The following is a 19,254-nucleotide window of genomic DNA, read 5'->3' as shown; positions in this document are numbered from 1 at the left end:
ATAATTTTTTTTCTAAATACGACGACGACACTAATTTGAAAAACAAAACATGCAGCAAACATTATCCCTCAGTAAAATTACCCCAAATGACTTAGGAGCGAAACCATTTTGGAGATGTAAATAAAAAAATATTAACCGTTACTCAATTTTTTTACTGAATGCTTCAAACGCCCCGAATAGGGTTTATTGTTCGGGTTTGGATGGTAAAATTTTGTACACATCACTACAACTTTTCTTGGAGGGGTATGCCGTTGTAATTTGGAGTACATAGTTAATTAACTGCAGCAACCTCCCTGCCGGCTAAAGTTTTACCATTGCTGCACTGTGCGTTATTTAACAGTTCGCACATCGGCTTTGGCGGCACGCCCGAGAATTTTAAAACTTCATTCGAATTCCGTCTTTTTTTTTGGCGCGGAGACGCTGTCTAGATCATAGCTGGAATTTCGCCAAGGTTTTCTCGATTGCTCATGAATGGCGTCCGGCTCTCCTCCTTCGCGCATCGACCAGGTATTCTTCCACTTCAATCTGTATAGAAAATACCCTAGAGGCTAGAAGTACTCACGAACACGAATTTCATTTGACTATTTCGTAATGTTTCTCAAAAGCATGTCGAATCTTTGTGGCAAAGAATGGATGTGCATGTTCTTCTCGATGATTCAGAGGAAATCTTTTTGGTCATTCCTTTCCTCCTTCCTGTATTCGTTGTTTTCTGGTTTTCTACTGGGGAAAAGGCACGGGGAGGATTATACTGCGATATGTTTGTGCCTTGGATCTATGAATAGGGGAAATATCTACTTGGCTTCTGAGAAAATTAATAAGAGGACCAAGACGGTTCTATTTACTAATTTTTGTTTTCAATTTAGATTGATTAGAGGTCGATTGCAAACTTGTTGTCGATTATTGATGGGATGTGATACTATCTGTGTTTCTGAACATATTAATTTGATCATTTGGGCCTATCATTTTATTTGAATTTTAATTGATGGGTGACATCTAAGTGATTCTTATGCGAATGGGGTTCCTCTACTGCGTACAGTTTTATGCTTCAAAGAAAAGGAAACCTCTTACTCCCAGTCTGAAGTCAGGGAGTTACGACAAGGATGGAAAAAGGTCACTTGAAGGGTCGCCTGGTACCAAAGGTACGTTGGACAATTACCTGGTGACCTCACAGGACCTTGGCAACGATAACCCATCACATTCAGTTCGGGAAAACTTGTCTGGGCAAGACCCAGTAAAGCGAAACCTATTGTTGAAAATTAATAGCTCCTCTAGAAATGAACATGAAGAACCCACTTTGTCGAGAGGACACACTTCTGAAGCAACTGAAGGAATCAAGAAAAGAACTCTGGAAGACTCATACGAGACCAGAAGTTCAGCAGTCAAATCTATGGCAAGTGACTGGGGTGTCACACCGTGCATGGAGAAACCAGAGCTTAAACAGTTTGCAGCTGATTTCTTGTCTCTGTACTGCAGGTATATGTAAACTCTAGTTCGTTAAAATAACAAAGTCTTTTTCGTTTTTAATGTTCAACTAATAGTATAATGTTATGGCCCTATTTGTAGCAGTGAACTACAGACGACTGTTAGTTCGCCAGTAGAGCAAAAAGTAACTTTTAAGAGGCACTCCAGTCCATCTCTACTAGAGGGAGAGGCTAAATTACCGAAGAAGTTGCATTTGATGGCGGGTCCATCAAATGCCAAAGGTGAAACCGATTCCTCAAGTGCATTGAGTGATGGAAACAAGCAGTCCAATTTTTTGGTAGAAACTGGGGTATATTTTTTGGCTTCTTCTGCAAAGTTGTGATTCAGCCTTCTTTTATGGACTTATATATTTATTTGAAAAATCTGATATCCTTTCTCTGTATGTCTATTATGGCAGGATACTGACAATCACCATCCTGTTGCGCTTAAGGCATGCCTGCAGAAATGCAATAAAGCACCTATATCACCTTATTGTTTGACTGAATGCAGAACACCAGGCTTGTCGACCGCCAATGCATGTTTTCGTGAGACGCCCAAGTCTGGAAGCTCGTCATTTTCTCCTGGAGAAGCTTTTTGGAAAGAAGCAATTGTGTTTGCAGATGGTTTATGTGCTCCTAGCATTGACCTTACCAGTTACGATGCTGAAGGATCTAATCCTGCAGAGGGCCAGAGTAATACGAAGAAACTCCTAATACCAGGGGAACCCACTCAGAAAAGGTTAAAAGGACAGTTTGGTGGAGGTAGTGGTGGAGTCCGGCTTGGGGAACCTGGTGCTTCCATAGTTTCACTGAGGAGTGATTTGAAAGAGTTAAATAGAGAAGTGTCTTCACTTCCTGTTAAGCATTTTGACTTCTCGGCTGATGATAAAAACTTGGTTGAAAGTACATCACCTTCTTGTGCTTCAAATGAATCTAAAGTTCATGCATATGAACTTAATGAGCAGTCTGATTGTCGTTATACAACTCATGACAGTCCACCAAAGCATGATGAAAAGATCTGTGACAGAGATTCTCTTACAAAAGAGAAGATACATGAAACGAAAGTAACTTCGTCTGTTCCAATAGTGACTGAAGCGAAATTAAATATATTTAGTCCCTCTGATAGTATCACATCAGACACAGTGGTTCATGAACTTAGGACTTCTACTGTTCAGGATTTTAAAGAGGGAATGACACCTTCAAGTTCAATAAGACATAAAGATTGGCTGGATCTAAGTTACTGGCTGCCTCGTGAAATTTGCAGCATTTATAAAGAGAAAGGAATCACAAAACTGCATCCTTGGCAGGTAGTGTAAAGTATTAAAAAAATTTATAGTGCTTCCTTCGCAAGTGTATAAAGATGTTTGTTTTGGACTCCATAAAGTTTATCATTTTATACCTCAAACTTTTGTTTGTTTTTAGTGGACTCTATGAAAATAGTACATTGTTATAGATGGTACTTTTTGCTGTATGTCTGTATATTGGTAGCATTACTTTTAATTCTGCTTCACTTTTACAGGTTGAATGTCTTAATGTAGATGGTGTCTTGCAGAGAAGAAATCTTGTTTATTGTGCATCTACCAGGTATTGTAATTTAGCGTTGACTTTTTCCTTTTAATAGAGTGTGTTATTATTTTGATTAAAAAATTTATAGTATCCAACAATGGCAGAATAGCTATTGCAGGCTAGCTTGTAGTTTAAGGATCTTGTAGGGGTGTCATTTTCATAACCGATATAATTTCTAAGGTAAGCTTTTTGAAACCTTAGTTTTGGAGTTTTTCCCAACCTATATACCTTACTAATAGACAAAAGGAAGCTTATATTTTTCAGCTGCATTACACAGTTTCATTTTGCATAGAAATTATTTGCTTTTTGGCAGTTATTTTGGAATATATATATATATTAAATTTTTTAAAACAAATGTTCAGTGAAAATATTTTGCATAAGCATAACTCATTTAGTTTAGTTTTTTTTTTTTTTTTTTTTTTTGGGTGCTCTTTTGGGATGATTTATACTTAGTAGGGATTGCAAGCTAATGATGGAAGGAGGCTCTTCCACGTCTCCCCTTGTGTGGAAAGGGATGCTTTCGTAGCAAGTTAGCTTCTTTGAATTTTTGGGTTTGGAGGAATTAGATGGTCCTTTAGGGTGTAAAGGGTTTGGAGCACTACTCATTTCGATATCTTCTTTTGAGTTTCAAAGAATAGACAATCTTGTAGGAGTATCCTTCATTTGAATCGTTAACAATGTATGTCACTTCCATTCTCCTCCACAAAATTCGGTTGTTGATTTTTTTAAAAATTGAATTAATCATAAAATTAATCTTTAAATTTTTATTAAATTGTGTAAATGTTCTTTATTCTCTTGTTTTATTTAATTTATGTATGCGAACCTTTTGTTTTTAGAAACAATTCAAGTAGTTTTCATTTGTAAACTATTGGCTTGTATATGGTAAGTTCAAGTGCTTATAATCTCAACACTTACAAGCCATTCAATTTCATTTTTAAAAGAAGTTTTAGAATAAAAGCATAAAGTTATTTGTAAACAAGTTTCCCTTACATGAGTCGTTAACGATATGTTCTTTGTAAGTGCGCGGCAAAGGAGTTGGATTCTCTGTTGTGGAGATATGAGTTCACTCTGTTAGTTTGAAATTATTTTTGGTTACTTTATCATAAGTAGTTTTAAAGAACTCGGCAGTGAGCTGCATCATCTTGGGAGTATGTGTAAGCCTCAGCCCACTCTAATGCCTTTTTGGCTGCCTACCTATTGTTAAACCTTTCTTTTTATCTAGTTTACTTTGTTGTTCTTTCACTTTTCTGAATGAAAGTTCGGTTTCTCATCAAGAAAATCATTATACACACATTTTTATGATAAGGTAATTATAATTAAAATACTTATAATAACAAATGCTAACAACAATACTTCTGATCTTACCCTATGTGTTTCTTAATTTGTCTGTATCTTCTGCAGTGCTGGAAAAAGTTTTGTTGCTGAGATTTTAATGTTAAGGCGGGTAATTTCAACTGGAAAGATGGCACTTCTTGTACTTCCATATGTATCAATTTGTGTAGAAAAGGTGATCTATGACGTTCAAATTCAATAAACTATGCAGATAAAATGATTCTGTCAATATTTTTATTCTTAAATTTGATAACTAAATGTTTTATTTGCAATTTCTAATTGTTCTAGGCCGCGCATCTTGATGTTCTTCTTGAACCTCTGGATAAGCATGTGCGTAGTTATTATGGAAATCAAGGTGGTGGAACGCTTCCCAAGGATACTTCAGTGGCTGTTTGCACAATTGAGAAGGCAAACTCTTTGATAAACAGATTGTTGGAAGAGGGTCGTTTGTCAGAAATTGGAATTATTGTGATAGATGAATTGCACATGGTAACTAAGAAAATCAATATGAAATTACAAATTCTCGATGAAAAATTTGGTATGTGGAACAGAAATAGAGGAAGACTGTTCTTATGTATAGCATGCCTGTGGCAATTCCTTTGGTGGATTTTTTAATATTTTTCTTCTTACTATATGGCCTGTAAGTAAGTGATTATCGATATGCTAGCCTGCTAGCTCAATATTTCATGGGTACATGACTTTCCAACTTTCTTTAAGAGACCAATTTGTAGTTAAGCTATACCTTTCCACTCAGGGCATTCACCTGGATGACTCTTGTTTTGTTGATAGGTTGGGGATCAGACGAGGGGTTATCTTTTGGAACTATTGTTGACAAAACTTCGTTATGCTGGTGGTGAAGGTAATTCAGATTCTAGCAGTGGTGAGAGTTCTGGGACAAGCAGTGGTAAGTCAGACCCTGCTCATGGTATTCAAATAGTTGGCATGAGTGCAACCATGCCAAACGTGGCAGCTGTTGCAGATTGGCTTCAGGTTAGTGAAATAGTAACCCTTTTATTAGAAAAAAGCTAATATGAAATATGATTATTGTAGAGGAAACATGCACGAGTATTGTTTTTGCTGTTGTTTAGACTCGTGTAGATGCTGGTTGTTCAAATGAGAAATATCACGTGACCTTTTGTGATGTGTCTGCGAGTGCTTTTGATTAAAAAATGCTTCTATTACAAGAACCGAAAATTTTATTTTATTGTTTGGTATTAATAATTTAAAATTATTTTTTATCTTTGAAGTTCTTTTTGATTGATTAATATGAGTTATATTTTTTCCTTTAAAAAAAATGAGAAATGGCTAAAAGGGATGCAATTAAAAAAAATGATATAAGAGAAAATGTGTTCGATAAGTTAGTGAGAAAATATTTGCATCAATTATTGAATGAAGCCAGAGGGAGAAAATGATTAAAAAGAGAGATTGGCAAAAGAGTGTATTTAGAAGAGAGATAGTAGGAGAAAAATTTATTGAGAAAAGTTAACAAGTACAAGTATGGATGTAGAAAGAACCCTGTGGGAGATGGTATATGATGTAGACTATAGAGAGATTAGCAAGGGAAAGATACATTCGCATATTTCTTCCTAAATAAGTAGAGAAACCTTAAGGAAGAAGAGAGGGTGAAAACCCACTCGTATTAATCCTTGCATTTCAAGAAGTCTTGTACATGTGTGAAAATTATGCATTAATAGTTTTATAATAAAATCCTAATAGAGAATCTAAATTGATTTAGAGTTTTAGTTGACTCAGTTATTAATGGGATTTGAAGTGATACAATCTCTAAAGTTTAGGTACATCTATCACTTTTTTTTTTCCCAAATAAAATATTTTCAAATTTTACTACAAGAAACACTTTACAATTTATATACAAAATTTCAGTTCTTAAGTGGTTTGGGGATTGACTGCAACAGTTATACCTTGTGAAAAATCTAAAGGCTTGGCTCTTGCATCTTATATGTCAGACTACTCCATTGTTACTTTGAAAATTTGCATGCAGGCAGCCTTGTACCATACTGATTTTCGACCTGTTCCTCTAGAGGAGTACATTAAAGTTGGGAATACCATTTATAATAAAAGTTTGGACATTGTTAGAACAATCTCAAAAACAGCTAATCTCGGCGGTAAGGATCCAGATCACATTGTAGAATTATGTAATGAGGTATGTTTTCTTTTGATTTGTTCAGTAGTACTTGTTCCTAAATTTATATTCAATAATTAATTTTTAAACTGTATTTTAGGTAGTTGACGAGGGTCACTCAGTATTGATCTTTTGCTGTAGTCGGAAAGGATGTGAATCAACAGCAAAACATGTGGCAAAATTCCTCAAGAAGTTTTCTGTCAAACTTCACAATGAGAACAGTGAGTTTGCAGACATTTCTTCGGCAATCGATGCGCTGCGAAGATGTCCTGCTGGGCTGGATCCTATATTAGAGGAAACCTTTCCATCTGGCGTTGCCTACCACCATGCTGGCCTTACTGTATATTCATCATCTCTTGTACCTACAATTACATCGTATTGTTGATCATCCTTTAATTACTCATTATTTTTCAATAGGTAGAGGAAAGGGAAATTGTTGAAACATGCTACCGCAAGGGTCTTTTGCGTGTTTTAACTGCTACATCTACCTTAGCTGCTGGAGTTAACCTGCCAGCTCGAAGGGTCATTTTCCGACAACCCAGGATTGGACGAGACTTTATTGATGGTACAAGGTATAAGCAGATGGCTGGTCGGGCTGGCCGGACTGGTATTGATACCAAGGGGGAAAGTGTAAGTATTCATTCTTAACTGAAGCGCCAGTTTCTATTGATATGCTGATTTATGAACGTATTGTATCAACCGACCTACTCTACCCTACCTCTTCTTTTTTTATTCGTTGTATTGAAACATTTTCCTTATTCTTTCACTATGACGGACCATTTTCTTTTTTCCTGACATTTTTCTTCATTTCCATCTGAGCAGGTACTCATCTGCAGACCAGAAGAGATTAAGAGAATTAATGAACTTCTTAATGAGAGCTGTCCACCACTGCAATCATGTTTGTCTGAAGATAAGAATGGAATGACTCATGCAATTTTAGAAGTTGTGGCTGGTGGGATTGTTCAAACTGCTACTGATATTCACCGATATGTAAGGTGTACTCTTCTGAATTCTACAAAACCATTTCAAGACGTGGTTAAATCAGCACAGGAATCTCTTCGGTGGTTATGCCATGGAAAATTTCTTGAATGGAACGGAGATACCGAGTTGTATAGTACCACGCCTCTTGGACGTGCATCATTTGGAAGCTCTCTTAGTCCAGAAGAATCACTAGTAATAAATCTCTCCTATAATTCCACCACCAGTTCCTATCGTGAATACACGTGTTACAAAATTACCATTTACTGTTAAGTTTTCATTTGATTCTATCAGTCAATTACTATGTAGCCCAAATGGTAATTAAGTGGACTAGAAGGCTTTCTAACTGATTATTTTATTTTGAATCTTTCCTTAGATTGTGTTGGATGATCTTTCAAGGGCCAGAGAAGGATTTGTGCTTGCATCTGATCTGCATTTGGTGTACCTAGTCACGCCGATCAATGTTGATGTTGAGCCAGATTGGGAGTTATATTATGAACGGTTTATGGGCCTGTCTTCTCTTGACCAGGTAAGGTTGGTTACTTTGCTAGTTTAGATCCCTCTCAAGTCATCAGAAATTTACAATTAGAGTCTAGTTTTTGGATCAGATTAGGTTCTTAATCCTCTCTACAATTAAGTTCTAAGATATAAGTTAATTAAATGCAAAGTAACATCAATATTTTAGGCCACATTTCAGTGACATTACCACTACCAGAAAATTTAGATGTTTGGTGCTAAACTTAGATCTCTTTTTTCTTTTGTTATCTTTGCCAACTGGAGATGTTAGATTTTGTTTCCTGGCAATGAGAGAAGATTTGTTCTCCCCTTAAATATCTCATTTTAGACCAAGTGACGTTTAGTGTCCTACAAAAATAAATACTAAAATTAGATTCAAATTTAATTACTCTCTCTGGTGCCTATTTTAGCTCTATTAACGCTTTCCCCACTTCCATCTCTCTTAAATTCTTTCTTTTGTAACGCGTCCTTCATTCCTTTCGGTAGAGTTGCCAAGTGCTTTGCTATTGAATAGATGATTGTTCACACGTGAAATTTCTTTCGCCAACAGTGAACTCTGCCAACTTTTCTTCCACTGCTTCCAATCTGTTTTCCATTTTCTTTTAATGCAATTATTCCCTCGTAGATGGAACTGCTCTAATACTACCTGTGTTGCTTCCCCTTGGTAAGCATTGGCTACGAAACTTCAATGGTCAACAGCCAAAAGAAATTCAATTTAGGAGGATTCTGCTGCAAAATTCCACTTGGATACTGCTCTCGCTCTCTCTCTTTCTGTTATGTTTTGCTAATTTACATGCCCGCAGACTCCTGTCTCTCCCCAGTTAATAGTTTATTAACCCTTATCTGCATGTGAAACTACATGTACTACTTACCTCTGTAGTCTGTCAGACCTCTTGAGATCTCACTTTTTGGTTGCCCAACTTAGAGTGTTGAAAATTTCAAAATTCTTCTTTACTATTTTTTAAAACTAGAAACAACTTCTTATTGATATAATGGAAAGGAATAAATGTTCCAGGAATACAAACTCTCAAAGGGAGTGAAAAATAAATAGTACTTACAGCAAATACAACCAAATAAAGATTAGCCATGAAAATAAACAAACCTTTAAAGAACAAAAAACTTTCCCCAAATTTCAATTAAATGACTTAAAGAGCTTGCAAATGAATGATGAAACTATAAATAAGGCCTCCACCAAACGCTGAGAACCCGATAGCATCTTCAAATCTTCCAAAGAAAACCAAGAACTGACCACCAACCAACAAAAACCTTTTAAAATCCATTGTAAAACAACCAATTGAAAGAAGCTTTCCAAGAACTATTAACCAATTGAAAGAAGCTTTGCAAGAACCATCAGTTGCAAAGAAATAAAAAATCTCCTCATGCAAGTTTGTTGAACTCTCTTCCTCATATTTTACTTTATACTTCTCTTCTAATAATTATGTGAAATGAAATGCAGTCTGTTGGGAATCGAGTTGGAGTTACAGAACCATTTTTGATGCATATGGCACATGGTGCACCAGTTCGACGTGCAAACTTATCACGAAATGGTGTCAAGGGTTTACGTACAAAGCGTGATGAACATGGGTGTATGTATGGTGACAGACCTTCAGAGGAGCAAACTATTCGAGTGTGTAAACGGTTTTATGTGGCTCTCATCTTGTCAAGACTTGTTCAGGTGTGTGGACGTGCAGTTAATCTTGCATTTATATCTACATGATTGGTAACTTTAATGCTTTGCTGTTCCCTACATTATAAAAATAAAAAACACGAATACCTCTTTTCTAAATCACCTATATATACAGAAACAATAACAATCTTTTATTTGTTCTTCATCTCAACAGCTGAGCCAATAAATTACATTCCTTCGCTTTGGTTATTCATCTTTCAATTTAGCCCAGTAATTGAACAGTTTTTGAAAGATTTCCACCTAATTTAATTCGTGCTGGTTCTGAAGGAAACTCCCATTCCTGAAGTTTGTGAAGCCTTTAAAGTTGCTAGAGGGATGGTTCAAGCATTACAAGAGAGTGCCGGAAGGTTTGCATCTATGGTCTCCGTATTTTGTGAGAGACTTGGATGGCATGATCTGGAAGGTTTGGTAGCCAAGTTCCAAAATCGTGTATCATTTGGAGTTAGAGCAGAGATTGTAGAACTTACTAGTATTCCATTTGTTAAGGTATTTTTCTGTTCCTTTGAATTTTCTTGTCACCAGCAGTGTAATGTTATTTACTTCAAGCAATTTGTTTCCAGGGTTCTCGTGCCAGAGCATTCTACAAAGCTGGTTTGCGGACACCTTTAGCAATTGCAGAAGCCTCTGATGCTGAAATAGTTAAAGCTCTTTTTGAGTCTGCATCATGGACTGCAGAAGGTGAGCTTAACGAGACACTATTATTTGTTTGTGCTGATTCTGGTTAGCAGGTAAAATTATTCTTGATATGACGCAATTTTCTCACCCAAGGAGTTTGTTCAAATTTTGTTGTTGATTTCAATGGGAGGGCGTAATGACTGTATGAGGCAATCTAGTATCAAGGAGAGTATTCTGATTGACCTTCTATTTATTGAAGATATTAACCTACCAAGTAAACTAACGGAACAACAAACCAAGATCAACAATGAAAACAAACGCAAATCAAAATTACAAATTAACTCCTAGTTACAGTACACCAGCCTTCCTGTCTATGAACTTGGGTTTAGTCATAGTTGTTCTCAACCCATTACTAATTAGTTATGACATGATCTTGGTAATATGCTGTCTTCAACACATGCTGCAAAACAACCATTATTTTTTTCTGATAGAACACAGAAGTATACTGAATAAAAAGATTATATAGCAAACATGAAGATATGGGGAGTTACATGACCTGAGAGAACTCCATGTAATACATAAGGTAAGCTCACAAGCTAGATATTTTACATTCTTCACCCACCAAATGTGAAAAAAGTCCACCTTATCCAAAACAACAGTTTAAGCAGCAATCGATCAAGTAACAATTAGCTCCATGAACTGTACTTAAATATGCGCACTTGATACTCTAATGATTTCACACTTAGTTGTAGTGATTATTTGTTGAGTCATTAGGATTGCGTAGTGTGAATTCCTTCTCTATTCTCTTACTTTTCCTTTATTTTCAGATTCAAATGACTTTATTCTTGGAGATTAAATGATTTTTGGTTACTGTTATAAATGTTATCTTCCTCCACCTCCAAAATTTTAATATTGAAGTTGACTGTATAGAGAGTACAGCACAAAAACGGATGCATGTTGGAATAGCAAGGAAGATTAAGCTTGGTGCTCGTAAAGTTGTCCTGGACAAAGCTGAAGAGGCAAGGATTGCAGCATTCTCGGCTTTTAAATCATTGGGGTTTATTGTGCCACAAATTTCTCGTCCCTTGTCAGCAAGTGCAGTTGGAAATATAAGAGCACAAGTGGCTGCAATTGTTCCCTCTGAAATTGATACTTTTAACAGAGTTGTTAGCACAACTAAGTCTTGTGTTGGAGGAACTTCCAGTTCTGAAAAAATAGGTGGAAAGAACCTGAGTGAAACAGGAGCAATTTCTGTTGAAGCAAAACGGCCCACTTTTGCTGTTGAAAATGCAATGGTGAAGGTTGAAGGGTCAGCAATCCAGGAGGCAAACAGTGTTGTTGACTATGCAGGAAAGGTAGATGTTGCAATCGCTAATCAAGTGGAAAAAATTAATGATAAAGATTCTCAGAGGGAACAGTGTAGTATTAAAGTTTTGCATCCTCCCAAAAGAGACGGTCTTTCTATGAAAGGTCCTATCCATGCAGTTAGTACATCTGGCGGATTTGAATCTTTCTTGGACTTGTGGGATGCTACCCAAGAATTTTATTTTGATCTCTATTACACCAAACGATCTGAAGTGAACTCTGTTGTCCCGTTTGAATTACATGGAATAGCAATCTGTTGGGAAAATTCTCCGGTCTATTATTTGAACCTCCCAAAGGATTTGTTGTGGCCCAAGACTGGAAAAGGTTTTTATCCGGATGACAGCACACCTGGTGACCAGTTAGATGTTTCGCAATATGAACATTGGTTTGAGATTGTAGAAAAGAGATGGAAAAAGATCAATGAAATTTTTGTGAAAGAGAATGTCAGAAAGTTCGCATGGAATTTGAAAGTTCAGATTCAGGTACTTAAATGTCCAGGAGTTTCCATCCAGAAATTGGGTTTATTGAATTCTGCTCGACGTAATATGGATCATAAACTTGTAGACGGTTCATACCTACTGCTATCCAGTGTTCACATCAGCAATGGAATTGATATGTGCATTGTAGCTTGGATTCTTTGGCCAGATGACGAGAGAAATTCAACCCCTAACCTAGAGAAGGTATGACAATCAAATCAACTAAAGCAAAAACATAACTGAAAAATAAAATTTTCCTTTTGGTGTCTATCATTTTTCAATCAAGATTACAACATGATGAATTGTCTAATATTTGATGATCTTTAATCTTCAATTGAAATTGTAATGGTGACGAAATAGGAAGTCAAGAAAAGATTATCTAGTGAAGCTGCTGCTGCTGCTAACCGAAGTGGCCAATGGAGGAATCAGATGAGAAGAGTAGCCCATAATGGTTGCTGTCGGCGTGCTGCACAGACACGAGCTCTATGTTCCGTTCTCTGGAAGTTAATAATTTCTGAAGAGCTCTTGGAAGCTCTCAACAAAATAGAGATTCCATTGGTAAATCTTGTTTTTTGTTTTGTGGGCATTTTCCTGAAGGGAAGATGACATTAAGAGTTGATTCTTCAAATGCCAATAAAAATTTGAGACAGAAGCTGTTAGTGGGTTTAGACAGAACTTGTTTAACCATTGAAATTTTTGTAGGTAAGTATTCTTGCTGATATGGAAACCTGGGGTATAGGTGTTGACATGGAGGGATGCATTCGGGCCCGTAATTTACTGGGGAAAAAACTCAGATGCCTTGAGAAGGAAGCTTATAGGCTAGCTGGCATGACCTTCTCTCTGTACGCAGCAGCAGATATTGCTAATGTTCTATATGGACATTTGAAGCTCTCTATTCCAGAGAGGTTCAACAAAGGCAAACAACATCCAAGTACTGACAAGCAATGTTTGGACTTGCTGAGGTACTAAATTGATTCTTATAATTTTTATGCTTGCATGTGAAATTGATAATAAATTCCTGGATGCAAGTTATGGTTGCTATCATTGTTTTGCACAGAAGTAAGCTCTGATTATCTACTGATATAGAACAATAAACTTTGATGTTGTTCAACCTCTCCGTTTTTCCTTCTAACTCTAAGCTAACAGGAAGAGACCTCCAATATTGTTGTGCCTTCAAATATGACTTCCCCTTAACAATACAACATAAGAGGCTCTAGGCTTAGCATTCGAATTCTGAATTCCAGGTCCTTGAATTGTGGGTTCCATCGGATTTCTTTCCTCATTTCAACTAGTAATTTTTTACCATATCCCGCAAAGTTGAACATCCTCTTTTATAGGCTAGCTGCCATCCTCTTGTGTCTAGTTTGCCAAGCATTTGATACAGATCTTATATTTCAGGAACGAACACCCTATTGTTCCAGTCATTAAAGAGCACCGGACATTGGCGAAGCTTTTTAACTGTACTTTGGGATCCATTTGCTCACTAGCCAAGCTCTCTGCGAGGACACAGAAATACACGCTACATGGACATTGGCTCCAAACATCCACAGCAACTGGTCGGCTTTCCATGGAGGAGCCTAACCTTCAGGTATGGGGTCTTTATTCCTCCTTTCCATGTATTGTTGATGAAATTAAAAATGAAACCACATGCTGAAGTTTGGATTAATTCTTGGAGTGCAGTGTGTTGAGCATGCGGTAGATTTCAAAGTGAATGAAGATGATGTTGATCATTGTAAAATTAATGCTCGTGATTTTTTCGTCTCTACTCAGGTATTTCCGTTAAATTCTGTTTACTAACCTCTTCTTAAGCATTTATGGTGGATGGGAGTTTTGTCTCCTTTTTTATTTTATTCATCAATGAATTTTGTTGTTTCTCTCTAAAAAAAAAAAAAAAAACTCTTCTTGAGCATTATGGTTCTTTTTGGGGGGCCATGCTTCACATACATTATACATAGCATTCTGTAACAAGAAACTATACCAAGAATCCTTGTTCACTTTTTTCTGTCCAACACTTTTGATAATCCTGAGTGTGGACAGATACACGACCCAGTTTCCTTCTAAGTGGGTGTCTTTTGAGTTTGTCGCTTAGTCCTTTTTAGTTTTGTATCGTTCTGAATAGATCTATGATCTATAAGAAGATGGAAAAGTATTTTATAGAAATATGACATTGAGGATAAGATTGCTTCAATGTTTACTTTACGATTGCAATTTGGGGTCTGGCAATTTTGTATGAAAGTGTCCCATCGGTCTTTCTATGAGCAAAATGTATTTATCATAATTTACTCCTTAAAAACCGTACTTGGTTTTAATCTTGTAATAATGATATAAAATGGTCTTCGTGGTCCATGATATTTTGCATACCATTTTGCCTATTAGCTACTAGCCCAACCTGGTTAAATTATGAATAATGTACAAAATACAATTTACTTAATGTTTGTGCATGAAATAGTGATGATTGTGAATTAAAGGTCCTCTATTCTCTGTGCAACCTTGGTTGAGTAAGAATTTTAATATACATTGTAGGAAAATTGGCTGCTCTTATCGGCAGATTATTCTCAGATAGAGTTGCGGCTGATGGCACATCTTTCAAAAGACCCCTCACTGATTGAACTTCTCAGCAAGCCTCATGGAGATGTGTTTACCATGATTGCTGCTAGATGGACAGGGAAGACAGAAGACTCTATTGGATCTCATGAGCGAGATCAGACCAAAAGGTTGGTATATGGAATCCTTTATGGAATGGGCGCCAAATCACTTGCATTACAACTGGAATGTAGCAGAGATGAGGCTGTGGAGAAAATTCAAAGCTTCAAAAGTTCTTTCCCTGGCGTGGCTTCCTGGCTTCATGAGGCAGTTGCATTTTGCCGTCAGAAGGGGTAAATCTTATTGTTCTCTTTGGTGTTTTTCTATTTTCATTTGTTTAGATAAGTGCTCATTCTAAATACTAGGAGGTTGCCTGTGAGATCCCATATCGGTTGGAGAGAAGCACTCTTTATAAGGGTATAGAAGCCTCTCCCTAGCAAATGTGTTTTAAAACCTTGAGGGGAAGCTTAGAAGGAAAAGCCTAAATAGGACAATATCTGTCATCAGTGGGCATGGACTGTTATAAAATTGGGGGGTCCTACATCGATTGGAGAGATGAATGAGTGTCAGCGAGGACGCTGGGCTCCAGGGGGGTGGATTGTGAGATCCCACATCGGTTGGAGAAGTGTGAAACCTCTCCCTAGCAGACGCGTTTTAAAAATTTGAGGGGAAGTCCAGAAGAGAAAGCTCAAAGAGGACAATATGTGCTAGCGGTGGACTTCGGTTGCCTGTAAATGGATCCTCAACTTATGTACTTGTAAATTTGTACATGAGAGTGTATACTGAAACATGTACACTTGCTCTCGATTTCCTCTCGCTTTTGTGCACCATATTTTATATTACTCTTTATTTCAGGTATGTTCAAACTCTTAAAGGAAGAAGACGCTTCTTGTCAAAAATTAACTCTACCAATAGCAAAGAAAAATCAAAAGCACAGAGACAAGCTGTGAATTCAATTTGCCAGGTATTTCTACCGCCATTTCTCGTGTGATTACTATTATTCTGTTCTGGGGTGGCTTGATTTAAAAAGGATTCTGCATTTATGTGCTACTAGTTTTGCTTTTTACTAGGGTTCAGCGGCTGACATAATCAAAGTGGCTATGATCAACCTTTACTCCGTAATCAGATCCGACGCTCCAGATCTTACAGAGTCACCTGCAGCTAACAATAATATACTGAGGGGTCATTGTCGAATTGTATTACAGGTTCATATGCAGTTTCCATTTTCAAACTACTTAACTTTTTCAGTTGCCATGTTCGTTACTGCTATTCCACTTCATGTAGAATCAGTTTCAGTAATTGCGAAGATTTTTACTCAGGTGCATGATGAGTTAGTGCTGGAAGTGGACCCTTCCGTCGTTAAGGAGGCAGCAACTTTGTTACAGAAGAGCATGGAAAATGCTGCCTCCCTTCTGGGTAAAATAAATATGTAGCCGCCCTTGCATTTCTCCTTTTTCTGCATTCAAAATGTTTATCACAAGATCTTTAAATGTGATTCTTTTCAGTTCCTTTGCAAGTCAAACTGAAAGTTGGACGAACATGGGGTTCTTTGGAGCCATTCTTGCTTGATCACTTCAAGATTGATGATCTTGTAACTGGATCTTGACCACGCAAAGGAATTTCCAGATAAATGGACCAAGGTCTGTTTGTTATAACCATATAAAATTCATCTATTCCAGCAAATTCACCAGAATTGAACATTAATTATATCATCTGATAGAACTTTTCTCTTGGTTTCTTGGTTCAAATTAATGATTCTTTTTTTCTTGTTGGACTGAAAATGTTCTTAGTCTGATTGAACTTGAAGGCTTTCAGTTTCTCCAGCAGAATGCTTTGTGGAAGCAGTAGAAGACCTGGTCTCAAGAAGGAAAAGTGCTTGCCATGATTCTGAGACCTTTTATCCAATGCTTCATCCACAGTTTCTTTTTAGTCAGCAGCCACCAAATCAACCGATCAATTCACTGAAAAATCTGTTGTATGGTTGCTAAGTAAATGGATGGTCTGCCTTCGACACACGATCGAGTTAACACCTCACATCGTTCTTCTGCCGCTGTTGCCTTTCCTTGAAGTCATCTTTCAGCTTCTGAGTTACTTGAGTTGATTGTGGGTCGAGGGAAGAAGCATTGTTCCTACCATCTTCTAATGATATCTTGCCCATTTGAGACTGTATTGGTAATATCCTCTCCACACAGCGGTAAGAATTATGCAAACAACATACGCAAAGAGGAGCTGCTATAGAGTGACAGCAAGAACCCGGGGGCACCATACTTTTTAAGGTACACATATCTATCTTTCCAAGAAACAGCCGCATTTGGTTCCTCATTTGATACTTCATTTCATTGAGCAAAGCGATCCAAGTCGAACATTTCGATTTGAACGGTTCACTTTTACCATTTCCAGTACCTGCTCAGTCAGTCATTCTCATGTTGTTGCTGCCAAATTTTTGGCATCCTTGTTTGCCAAGGTAATGCAGTTTGCCACCATTTCCATAAACTTATAAATTCAAAATGGGAACGTTTCGCTGTTGCATTTGGAGATGAGTTTTTTCAGTGAACTCCAATGCTTGTCTCTCTCTGCCCCCCTTTGAGTTCTCTTCCTTTTTTCTTTTGTTTCAAATTGTACATATTCATAGTGTTCTTTTTCAATTATTTAATAACATCTCATTCTTGTAATGTGCCTTTTTGTTAATCATTGAGCTATTAATGCACCTTCCCTTTGTTCATTTCCAACTGTATTGCTTTGTTTTGCCAGTAAAATGTTATTATTATGTACGATAAATAATAATATAGAAGGGAGGCGCGGGTGTAACTCCATTGTTTGAGGTTTTTTTAGCTCAATTGCTAGAACATGGATCGAACCATCAACTTGATAATAGAAATATTTGTTTTCCTGATTTTTTTAATTGGTTAGAGCATCGTCCTGTCGAGGCGTAAGTTGCGGCTGCCTGTCACACCCTGGGAATGGTTTTCGCCTAAAGGATGTATAATTCAATTTCGATAGTTNGTTTGATTCACACTCCATGTTCTGAGAAATATTTACCATCCGAAAAGAGGAAAAAACGGAGTCAAATTGGGTACTCGATAGAAGGTCGGGAAGCATTCACTCGAGACGTCCGAAAATCCAGACCTAAAAGAATCGAGTTCAAAAGAAATACATGCCTCTTGTGAGTGAGTGACCATCTTTATAGGCAAGATTTAAAAGATTTGATCATTTTCCAAATTTAGTAATCTAATTAAATTTAGGCTGCGTGGCTGATACGTAGAGCAAAAGAAGGCCCAATAACCATCCTTCTTCGCCCTTCATTTTTCTGGGCCTTTTGCTCTATCTGGATTTAAGTTACAATTATAATATGAAATAAAACCTTGCAATTTATATTTGAAAATTGAAATTATAATATTGAAATCATGTCCTTTTTTTCATTTTTTATTTTATTTTATTATTATAGAACAGATTTTTGAGATATGTATTTGGTTACATTCATTTAAAAGTTCATTATTAATATTTTTATCTTAATTAAGCTTAATACATCAAATTATTGTTCAATTTAAATATAGCCCAATGACTCGATCCTTAGATTTATAAATATTGAACTCAAAATATATATAATCTTTAGGGTTTCTGCACAAAATAAAAGTCCATATCAATAGAAATTTCAAGATCCCAGTATAAATTTTATAAAAATATTGATGAAAAATATGGTAAATTTTGATATCAAATTATAAATATAAAAATTCATAATTTTTTTCAAATGCCATTTTAAACCATTTTTTTAATAATATAATAAAATTGGTGTTTAGTTATTAAATAAAACATTTTCTAACAGTAAATACTTGATTGGACAAGACTTTAAAGAGAAGGATAATATATATATTTTTTAAAATGATTAAAAATGGAATAAAAAAATGACAAATTATTTGAGGTGATACTATATTTAACCTTTAAATCTATGAGCAGCATTTTTGAATAAAAATATCCGACCATATCGCTGAAACTATATTATATATCAAATATATATTAATATATCTTTTTTTTGGGAAGATTCTCATGATATATTTAATATGGTGTAAACTTTATTGTATAATCGTATATTATAAAGTTTGATTATTCTAACAAAAGAAGGGGCAAAAGGGGCTTGTAAAAATGCTCTTTAAGCATGAAATTATTATCATTATTTATTATATATACGCACGAATGTCTAATCAAACTTTATGGTAAGTGAATAATACACTAATTTAAATTAATATGCTTGGAAGCTCTCCTTTGAAATTTTAAATTAATCAAAGGAGCTGAGGAAAATTATATTTTATTTTAATACATACTTTATCCTTAGGCCAAATATATTAATATTGGTGAGAGTGAAGAGAAAGTGATTCTATAATAATAATAATAATTATTATTATTATTAAAATAATATATATTTTTTTAGGATTTTCATTGATAATTTGAAATTTTATTCTTACTCTTTTAAATTTAAATTTTATTTTTTTATTTTTTAGTGATATATATTTAAATTAGCTAGCGAAAACTTTTACGGTA

At 36.0% G+C, this 19,254-nt stretch overlaps 1 protein-coding gene across 6 annotated transcripts; it reads left to right on the top strand.

The window, feature by feature from the left end:
* Nucleotides 1-380: 380 nt before the first annotated feature.
* Nucleotides 381-17,425, top strand: LOC111805123 (helicase and polymerase-containing protein TEBICHI). Of its 6 annotated transcripts, none has more exons than XM_023690027.1 (27): nucleotides 381-507; nucleotides 1,037-1,473; nucleotides 1,567-1,771; nucleotides 1,880-2,767; nucleotides 2,980-3,044; nucleotides 4,428-4,533; nucleotides 4,647-4,847; nucleotides 5,148-5,348; nucleotides 6,358-6,519; nucleotides 6,599-6,838; nucleotides 6,916-7,128; nucleotides 7,321-7,671; nucleotides 7,853-8,005; nucleotides 9,449-9,667; nucleotides 9,947-10,165; nucleotides 10,240-10,357; nucleotides 11,225-12,339; nucleotides 12,496-12,693; nucleotides 12,838-13,097; nucleotides 13,534-13,723; nucleotides 13,816-13,905; nucleotides 14,659-15,011; nucleotides 15,574-15,682; nucleotides 15,789-15,923; nucleotides 16,038-16,134; nucleotides 16,224-16,358; nucleotides 16,509-17,425. In XM_023690027.1, the coding sequence occupies exons 1-26, from the start codon at nucleotides 472-474 to the stop codon at nucleotides 16,322-16,324; spliced, it is 6,462 nt and encodes a 2,153-aa protein (XP_023545795.1). In that variant the 5' UTR covers nucleotides 381-471; the 3' UTR covers nucleotides 16,325-16,358; nucleotides 16,509-17,425. The 6 variants fall into 6 exon arrangements, with proteins under 6 accessions (XP_023545795.1, XP_023545793.1, XP_023545794.1 ...); XM_023690025.1 differs by having other exon boundaries at nucleotides 1,564-1,771; nucleotides 16,546-17,425; XM_023690026.1 differs by having other exon boundaries at nucleotides 1,564-1,771; nucleotides 16,543-17,425.
* The last annotated feature ends 1,829 nt before the right edge of the window (nucleotides 17,426-19,254 follow it).

This window comes from Cucurbita pepo, chromosome LG11 (genome assembly GCF_002806865.2).
Source record: "Cucurbita pepo subsp. pepo cultivar mu-cu-16 chromosome LG11, ASM280686v2, whole genome shotgun sequence".
NCBI lineage: Eukaryota > Viridiplantae > Streptophyta > Magnoliopsida > Cucurbitales > Cucurbitaceae > Cucurbita > Cucurbita pepo.
The sequence above is the reverse complement of the archived record's forward strand: the minus strand, read 5'-3'. Positions and strand labels throughout refer to the sequence as shown.